At 39.4% G+C, this 10,461-nt stretch overlaps 1 protein-coding gene across 1 annotated transcript in view; it reads right to left on the bottom strand.

Moving 5' to 3' along the window:
• THUMPD2 (THUMP domain containing 2) overlaps window positions 1-10,227 on the bottom strand; it is a 29,982-nt gene extending 19,755 nt beyond the window's left edge. Inside the window, exons 1-4 of the mRNA XM_012727297.1 lie at window positions 10,108-10,227; window positions 5,727-5,862; window positions 3,127-3,524; window positions 2,158-2,235 (exon numbers count right to left, since the gene is read on the bottom strand). Coding sequence (XP_012582751.1) covers window positions 2,158-2,235; window positions 3,127-3,524; window positions 5,727-5,862; window positions 10,108-10,227 — 732 coding nt within the window. The remainder of the gene's footprint in view (window positions 1-2,157; window positions 2,236-3,126; window positions 3,525-5,726; window positions 5,863-10,107) is intronic.
• Between the last annotated feature and the right edge of the window lie 234 nt (window positions 10,228-10,461).

The raw sequence follows: 10,461 nt of genomic DNA, 5'->3' as shown, positions 1-10,461 counted from the left end.
GACAGAGTGGGGAGCAGAACAGGCAGATTGATGAAGTACACTCTGAGGGGAGCAGCAGGTGAGACAGGAGAGGTCTGCTGCACCATGTGGGTCACCTCCAGGACCTGGGACCGAACTCTCACTGAAGCTGCTGCGGCCAGCTTGCAGTGCTGCGTCCTAACCCACTGTGCCATCAGGGAGGGCCCTATATTTTAATAAAAAATTCCAATGCTTTTTAGGTCAATTAGAAAAAAAAGTCCTATTTTCTTGAGCAGAAGCAAAGCGAATTTTAAATATATTTCATAGAAAAACTCTGAGGTCAATTTGGTATACAGGTTATATGGAGAATCACTTCATAAAGAACTCAAGATCAATTTTCTTCTCAGAGTTCACTGAATTACATAAATGATTCAGATTCTTCAGCATTTGGGGTTAGAGACTGCTTCCTAAACCCAAACTAATTCTAACCTCAAATAAAACTTGAGGCCACATTATTTAAAATTACACATACTTTCAGGGTAACAGAAAACCTTCTACAGATCAAATACATGGTAGCAAACTATTTCCCTTGTCTCTGTGGGCGAGTTTCTTCCTCCCCTTTCTTCTGTTAGGTCAAACCGAAGAAATTGTTGTAATTGTGGTTATAATTAGTAGCTCACATAAAGTTTAAAGGTCAGAATATAACTTTTACAGTCCGATGAGATTATGGAGTATCTTAACTGTTGTTTGACCTTAGGAGTCATTGATTCTTGATATTTTTACACTAAGATTATTTTTAATATAAGTATAATCAAAATTATTTCAGTATTGGTAAATTTTCACTAAGAATGATCTGAAATGAGCTCCACTTAGTCATTTTAATCCCTTGATTAGCAGAATTGAATGTTACAATTTTAAAAAATATTTTAGCAGAGTTATTGAGACTAATAATTCCTCTTTATTTTAAATTTACCTAGGTATGAGATACTGCTTGTTCTATACCAAATACAAAGAATAGTGTCTTCTATAACTTTTTTCTATTAGTTTTGCAAAACAAGATTTGTAAAGATTTTATTGTCAGTTTTGCTCATACATTTTAGTATGTGATTTCAGTGTTGTCATTTCTGTGTTTATTATTTCTACACAATAATAGCTACTAAGAACTGCACTAAATGGCTACTAGGAATTAAATTAGCTGTATTCATTTATGACCTAAACTCTGAGAAAACTGTAATTGTGAGCCAGTGAGATGGAATTAAGATGAGGACACCAGGAGAGAGAGAGAGAAAAGACACGGAAGCGAGGCAGTGAAAGGAAATGACATCCTCATGTCAAAAAAAATCCTTCAGTAAAATACCTTGCATGAAAGCAACAAAGGGTATCTACTTATAACATAAGTTACTTTTTATTGTTTTTGTTGATAAAAATTATATTTTAGAGGTAATGTTAATTTACAACACTGTGTAACTAGGGGTACAGGTTCACACCTCTACAATGTATGTTACCACAGCACTCACCACCAAAGCACCCACAATCTTCATTGCAGTCCACTAAGCATAAACTACTTTTTGAAAGTGAGAAATGCTAAATACAAAATTTTAAAATAACACAACATGAAATGTTCTGATTTGGCCAGGTAGTCCTTCATTTAAAGCCCTCTGACAATAAATTTATGATGAAAGAATCCTGTAAATTACCCAATAATAGTTTTTAAAAAATAGCAGAATATCTTTTATAGGCCTAGTACCTGTTAGAATACTTCCGCTTATGTCTTACTTTGTTCTAAACAAAACTAATGATTCGATCATTTTAATGGAGGAAAAAAAACAAACCTAACAAACCACTATTAACACAGTGTTGCATTTTGAGCATTTTTTTAATGCTGGAAATTTCTTAGAGACTTTTTAGATATTATAGTGAGTATAGAGAGCATCTCTGAACCTTATAATAATTTTTTTTCAGTTCAACTGTGACAAGACAATTTCCTTCTGCAATATCTTATATGGATGCATTTGCACAGTAAAAATGACTAGCAAAATTGTCTGTCCTATTCTGCTGCTAAAGAGAAACACTGCTAGGTCCATGCAGACATGCTTTTAAAGACTCTAAAGCAAAACTGAAAAGTAAAATAAGAAGAGCTGACATTGTTTTTTAAAGAATTAAGCCATAGGTGTAAAAAATAAAATGAAATTTCAGTACCTCTATACTCGGAGTCCTCAAATCTGCTTTCCATCCAAACTGTTTCATAAGAGCAACTCCAATTACTCTTCCCATCTCCTGCATAAGCAGTAAATTATAGAAAAGAATACAAAAATGAAAAATTTTAAGTTTAAATGTAAGCAAGACTAAGAGGCCATAGAAAAATCCAGTCAGATAGTCTGGTGGTAACTAAGGGTTATAATATTAAAAGATGACACTAAAGCATTTTCTTTTCAAGGCAGCAAGGTTGCATTTTACCTCTTCCACCACCCATCATGTTTATAGCATTAACACCTGCTCATGTGACCCTTCTACCCTTGGAATTTTAGATACAAGAAATAACCATGCTATGATATGACAGACACGGTCATTCTGGGTGTTAGGAAACAGGTTGACTATCTTAGAAACCCCAACGCTTTCTGTTTAAAAATGACCAGACAAGTAGCATTAGACACAAATTTCAGGTCCCTGATTTCAAGGTTGGCCAACCTACCCCAAACTGTGCCTTTCATTACACTGAACTTTCTAAGAGTCAACTGACAATGTTTTGTGAGGAAAACTGTGGGCTTTGCGCTCTCCATAGTTGAGACTGCCAGTGCATTTGTGTGCTTGCAGTCTGGGTCTTGGTGACAGTCACACACCTAGGGCCTGGGGCAGAGCAGCCACTAAGTACCACCAAACTGTACTAAACAGAATTAGAGTGTGTAGGACCCCGGATATTAGGGTTTCCAAATGCAAAGAGTACCCCTGAGTGTGAGCAAACTTTAAGGGACAAAGTAAAAGGATGTGGAATGGCATTGTCTTCCTTTTAAGCATTTACTATAGAATCAAAAAGGAAAACATTTTTAAAGAGAGTATATGAGGTTAGGTCTAGTTACCTGTCTGGATCTAGGCTGTGAAAGGACTCATTTAAGATATGAAGAGTATTTTTTGAGAAAATGGGGTGCCCCCTTTAGAAAGTGAGCGTACCTGTGCAGTAAAGGTCTTTGCAATAGCTCCACTGCATCGACAAGAAACTCTGAAAGTCAAGTCACTCTGGTTATTAGCTACTTTGGCTCCATCATTCTGAAATTCTTCCTGAAATGGTTCTCTTTTCGTGATAAAGTCTTCTTGCTCCAGTGTTTCTTTTACTTCTTTTTCCAGGTGGCATTCTTTGTTCTCCTTTATTTCTTGCGTTTGTCCTGTTTTAAATTTCTTAGCAATGATGACGTCATTGTCTCCCACTTTTCTTTTTAATGGGTTAGCATCTCTTTGAGGAAATTTTTCCTTTTTTGTATCAACTTCAAGATTTTTCCAAATGGAAATGGCATTCAACCAACTTTCTGGGTCATCATGTATAAGTTTTTGTATTTCATTGAATATTTTTCCTAAATGAATAAAATCTCAGTTTATCCTATATTGGAGGGTTAAGGCAGCAGTCTATATAAAATTTATCATACCCCAAAGTCCATTATCTTTATTTCTTGGTAAGTCTGATTACATTGCTTTAAATTTTATTTTAATAAGTTTTATTAAATTGCTACATTCACTTGTAATCAGGGAAATACAAGTCAAAACCACAATGAGATATCATCTCACACCAGTGACAATGCCACATATTTAAAAAACCAGCAACAACAAATGTTGGCGAGGATGTGGAGAAAAAGCAACTCTCCCATACTACTGGTAGGAATGCAAACTGGTCCAATCACTTGGAAAGCAGTGTGAAAGTTCCTTAAACTACTAAAAATGGAACTTCCATATGATCTAGCAATTCCACGCCTAGGAATCTACCCAACGGGCGCAAAAACATTAAATCAAAAGGATACCTGCACTCCTATGTTTACTGCAGAATAAACATAGTTTACAATAGGCTAGTGAAACAACCCAAATGCCCCAAAATAGACTGGATCAAAAAGACTAGGTATATTCATGCAATGGAATATTACTCAGCAATCAAAAGGGATAAATTCATGCTCTTCACAGCAGCATGGATGGAACTGGAAGGGATTATGCCTAATGAAATAAGTCAGAAAGAGAAAGATTGAATGCTTTCACTTATAGGAGGAATGTAAAGGAACCAAATAATGTACCAGGGGGAAAAAAATAAGAGACATTCTATAGGAGAGAAGGAGGGAGAAAGATCAGGACAGGAGTGGGAAGAACACAAGAAGCAATAGTGGTGGGAATTTCATGGGGAAATCATACATTGTAGAAAAATAAAAGATGTAATAAATATTTAAAAAATAAAAAATGCTCTTTAATGTGAAGAAAATTACTACATGAACACTGACTTCACTTTCAATTATATATTAGTTCTAATATATATATTAGTTAACATAGAACTACTCATTGTTATGTTCCATACTTAATCAATATTGTTAAAATCCATATAGAATTATCATATACCCTAGCAAGATCATTTGTTCTATAATTATATATGTATATCTTCAAGGTATTCATGAACCCTAGAGGATTGTGTCAGTTTTGAAATAAGACTGATCATGCTAAAAAGTTAAGTTAAAAAAAGTATTGGATAAATTGCAAAACAGAAAGCCCAGAAATAGTTACTGACCTCGGGACTATTTTAGACCAGGCAAGAGTAGCATACATCATAAAACAAGTTTTCTAAAAAGGAACACTTCAGATGTAAATAACTTAAGGACTGCGAGCATGCTAGCGTGGCCAACAATATTGAGTCTTTCTTGAAGAACATGGATTATCAAAATAACCCAAGAGTAATCACTGTAGTTTTTCAAAGATGAGTGCGTGTGTGGAATACTGAGATGAAATTACACTGACCTCTCAATAGGAAAACCTTGATGTGCTGAACTCTCCTTCCTGCCCACTGCTCCCCTCAGCAGTATATTTTGGTCAGTCTACCTGTTCTGTTCCCAGCTGTCCCTGGTGAGTCCTCTCACCCCTGCACCTCTGGCCTGTGCCCCATTCTTGTATGCATGGATAAACAAATCTTTTTTAAAAATACAAAAACCTTAATATTCCCTCTAAAACCATCTTTTCTGCTGTCTTAATTTCTTACAACTTGTATTTTTGAGATAGCTGATTAGACTGCATGATTATATGACTCTAACCCAATACATTCTGACCCATTTTGGTTGTTAAATTATTTTAGTGTCACATTTATAAAATTGGGAAGTGCACAGGAAATCCCTTAAGCTCCCTTTAACTCTAATAAATGGGCATATGTTTGTTCAAAACATTAAAAGTTCTCAAAACAGGAAACAATTATGTAGTATTTTCCAGTTATACCCTTTAAAATTTATAAGGTGACAGTTTTGGCCAATTTATGAAAATAATGAATTCTGAATTATTTCATGCCTCTAAATGTAAATAAGCACAATTCAGCACAAAGATATAGATAGAAGGTGTCTGATTGAACACAGGCAGCACACTGCAGAGAAGAGACATGCTCTACTAAAATTAGGTAATAATAAAATCAGGAAATACAGAAAAACACATAATTAATGACCCTACAGATAAGAACTTCAAAATGTGAAATGGCTACAGGTGAAGAGTACAGTGTATCTATCTATCCTGTGGGTAGGTAAAGCAACAGGCATACACCATACCTTTACTTGCAGAAGTGACAGTAAGTGGAAACTGCTTTGTAATCAGCAAAAATAATCGTTCTGCAGATTTTAATTTTTTCAGCATATTCAAGTCAGAACAAGTGGTGAAAAAAACTTTTCCTGAAAGATATTCAACCTAGAGATAGGAAAAACAAATTGAACATCTACCTTGTGGTCTGAGGAATCATATTGCACATATACTAAAATGAATAATGTAAAAAAGACATACTGACATATAAACTAAAATGCAAAATTTATTTATTTTAAAGATTTACTTATTTATGCATACAGAACTGGAGTACAGGCAAGAGGTGCAGGGGCGGTGAGGATTCACCAGAGACAGATTGGGGGACAGAACAGGCAGATCGACGAAGTACACTGCTGAGGGGAGCAGTGGGCGAGACAGGAGCGGTCTGCTGTGCCATGTGGGTCGCCTCCCGGGCCAGGGATTGAACTTGCACTGAAGCTGCTGTGGCCAGCTTGCAGTGCTGCATCCTAACCTGTTGTGCCACCAGGGAGGGCCCAAAAATGCAGCATGTACATAAGACACTGAGTTAAACTCAAGAAATCTAAGAAATTTTAATTAACAAGCTGACGGTATAATAAGTACTTGATTGTGAAAGGTATTATTAGCAAAAGTCCCAAGGAGGCCTCCTGGGAGGTCTGGGATGAGGGATTCTACTGTGACAAAGGCGACACGCAGAGGTGAGCGAGGAAGCCTGCTGGCAGTACACTGAATGGGTCTGCAACCTGTGCTGTGGTAAGCTGACTGACTGTGTCAAGTGGACGATGGCGGAGCTCAGGCCAGCTTGATAAACGGTCATGAAATCTGGAGTCCCACAGATGGTAACGGTGCCATTATAGCTTTCTGAAGAAAACTGTGACAGCACTGAATTAGCAGTCAAAAAAAAAAAATTACTTTGGAAGTGGCATAAAAGACCGAGTACAGAATATGAGGCTAGAAGGAGAAGGAGATTACTGAGGTACAAATAATGAGACACTTGATTGTGGGAGCTAGAAAATGGATAGAAGCAAGAAATACACATGCATCGGTCGCTTTGGAGGCAGGCTAGATAGGTGGTAAAAACAGGAGAAAGGAGAATATAGGGCACTTACTCACAGGGAGTCTCAGGACGTGTAGCAAATGGGACTCCATGGAATCCTATGCCATTTGGGTCAAATCAACCCCCTAAATTCAGAAACTGCAGAATGAGTGGATGATGCAGGATTGTCCTGGAATTCTCCCACTAGTAGCAGTCACAGGTTGACTAGCAGGGTCCTAAGTCATCTTTTAGAACTGAGGAACCAGGAAGTTTGGAGAATCTAGTTACAGCCCATCCCATGGGAACTTGAATCCCGATATTTTTTCTTTTTAATCCAACATGGTCTAATTAAGTATTTGGAATGATCATTTCTGCTGTTGCCGTGCTAGTTTGACAATATCTGCTGAAGAAACTCTAAGTAGGCAACAGTGAAAACCCAAATACTAAATACTCTCCTTATTTAAAAATTAACACAAGGCCTACATGCCTTTCACATGTAATAAGCATGTAATCAGAAGCAGTTTCTAAGATGTAAAACGGTCACTGTGAGAAGCAAATAATCATATATAAAACACTTCAACAACTTATTCTTCATGATGACAGGTAGTATTTTAAGGAAGTAGAGAAATGAATTTTAGTGCAAACAACAAAGAAAATACAGCAAACTACAAAGTGATCCACAAAGCCTAAAATATTCACCACCTGGACCTTTACAGAAAAATTCTGCTGGCCCTTGCTAGACTAGGGAACAAAGAACTCAGCTTAATGCAGTTAAACAAGGGTAGCCAAGGAAATCCATAAATCCATGGAAGTAAAAAAGCATCAGTCATAATGCTTGGCCCTTACTTGAATCACTGACTACATGACTTGATGATAAGGAGTTACTGCTTTCTAGGTGTGATACAGTCGTTTGTATTTTCTAAAAGTCATTATTATCTTACATAGATGAAGCTATAAAAACAGTCCTTAAGCTAGGAGAGCACTGATTTAAAAAGATACATCACCCTTATGCTTACTTTGCAATAGCCAAGATATGGAAACAGCCCAAGTGCCTGATGAGGACAGTTAAAGCAGTAAATACACACAAAGGAAAACTATGCGGTTATGAAAAAACTTTGCCATTTGTGAAAAGGTGGATGGACACTTCTGGACTTACGCTGTTTTCTTATATTCAAGGAAAGTGAGGCTCAGAAGTGTAAGTACTTTGCTCAACATTTAGTAATGGAACACTACTTTAATAATGGAAGACATAAGAACTGAACCTGCTTTGTGACTCTACAACCCCCACACACTTTTTACCCCACGTACAGAAATAACCAAAATCCAGTGTTTCAGGGCAGTTTCCCGTGGTGACGAGCGCAGTGGTAAAGCACATAGCTTTGAAACTACAAGATCTGCTCTACCTTAGAGCATCATCTCTATTTCTTTGTAAAATGGAGATTAAAACCTACTACATAGAATTCTTTGAGGATTAAATCATATCATCTACATAAAGTATCTGAAATGTTTTAAGTGCTAAACAGACATTAGATGCTATCATTAATACCTCGTGATTGATTTAAGTTTGCAAAATTGGAGAATCAGAGTAATGGGAATTTCAGAGCTTATTTGTTCTGATTCCATTTCCAGGCATATCCACACTTAAAATTTACAAGATCAAAATATGGAAATTCCCAAATCTCTTGGAATTTAGTGACTCTCACTGCCAAGAAGTTTTCCCCAATATTTGAGTTTTCTTGCTATACTGATCACTACCACTACTCTGTCATTTCTGTTTCTAGAGAAGACAAATAACAAGGAGAGGGGGCGTTTTTTCTAATATTCCTACCTACCCAGATTATATCAAATGCATTTTTCAGATACATCAAAGACTAAGTGAATATTTAAAACAGTATCAGTGCACCATTATATCATGGCTACACAGCAGTTAAGGAACTATGGCCTGCTGCCAGTCTGCCGGGTTAAGCATGATTTTATTCTCATGCCTGGTTTTGCAAACTCCAGTGGGTACAAATGCCAGTTCTACCATTTTCTGGATGTGTGACTTGAAGTAATTTTTGGAGTTACATGTGCTCATTTTCTGCTAAATGTAGAAGCTACCTTATAGGGTTGTGCATAGAGTAAGGACTTAAGAATCTGTAGTACCTGACATATATTAAATGATTAGTCAATGTCAGTAGTTATTATTATGTAGTTGCTTCTTAAACTAGCTACATCCTGGTTTCCTGGCTTCCCAGCTACATCCTATGACCCAAACCACAAATGGCATGACATTTATTAAGACTGATGCTGTTTTTCATGACACTTTTTACCCCTCATTTTATCCACCCTTTACTGCTGAAATTCCCCTGGGCCAGCACTAGGGGACTACCAGAATGGAGTGGCCACTTTCACTTAGTAAGCTTTCTTTTCCAGTATCACATCACAGCTGACTCCATTAAGATACTGTTCAGGGCCCTCCCTGGTGGGGCACTGGGTTAAATCGCTGCACTGCAAGCTGGTCCACAGCCGATTTGGTGCCAGTTTGATCACCTGCCCCGGAGGTGACCCACATGGAGCAGCAGACCTCTCTTGTCTCGCCCACTGCTCCCCTCAGCAGTCTACTTCATTGATCTGCCTGTTCTGCTCCCCACTTTTGTCCCTGATGAATCCTCTCACTGCCCCTGCACCTCTGGCCTGTACCCCGATTTAGTATTCATAAATAAATGAAAAAAAAAATCTTAAAAATACTGTTCAGGAAGTTCCAGAACTTCAAATTTTCCAAACCTTATTCATGTCGCTGAAATCAACAGATAAATTAACTTCCTCCTGAAATTGGATTAGGAGGCCTCCAGGAGTACACTTTTTTCCTAGTGACTGTGTATTTAGGGTGTAGTCTCCACACCCTCCGTGGTTTAATCCCTCCAACAATTTTAGGTGAGTGCCATCGCTGTCAGCAAACTCACAGTGCAAGCAACTAAACCCGAAGGTTATTCGTGCTTTTAAAGGGTGGCGAAGGTACTCTCAGTCCGAGAGGTCTGATTCTAATTACAGGCACAATCAAATACTGTTAAAGAATCTAAAAAAGGACCTGCTTCAACTCCCTGGGGGGAGGGGGAGACTTCAGCGTGACAGCGGTGGGTTAACAGCGGTGCAGGAGAAAACGATAGGCGGTTCAGTCCGGCAGTAGATCTCCGAGGGCGGGGCCGTCGCCGGGTGGGTGGGGGCTGCGAGCCGGGAGGGCTCGCGGCTTTCCCGGGTCTGGATGGACCCCGGCGGCGGTGGGACGGAGCTGGTACCGGCAGGGGCGCGGGCGCGGGCGCCCCCGCCCTCCCTGGGGTGCAGCTAGGCCGACTCACCTGCGTGGCCTCCAGCCGGGCCCGCACCTCCCGCATCAGGAAGGGCTCCAGGCCGCGACCCGCGGTGCAGAAGAACCGGGCGCCAGCTGCAGGCGATGACCCGCAGGGCGCCAACGCCATGGCGGGTCGCACGCGGTCCCGTGACTCGGGGTCACGTGGCCCCTGGCGCGCACGTGGTCGGTCCGGGCTTCCGCGGGGGGCGGAGCCCGGGCAGCCTGAGGCTGGCTGGGGCGCCGGGGCTGGGGCGGTGGGACCGGCCGTGGACTTTCCTGCGGCCGGTTTCTTGGAGCCTCCTTGATTAAGTTTCAGCAATTCATTAGGACTGCAGGTGCAAGGGATGGGATTGAGCCATCT

Source organism: Condylura cristata, unplaced genomic scaffold, assembly GCF_000260355.1.
Source record: "Condylura cristata isolate star-nosed mole 26May11 unplaced genomic scaffold, ConCri1.0 scaffold00020, whole genome shotgun sequence".
Lineage (NCBI taxonomy): Eukaryota > Metazoa > Chordata > Mammalia > Eulipotyphla > Talpidae > Condylura > Condylura cristata.
This window is presented reverse-complemented; position numbering and strand designations above follow the sequence as displayed.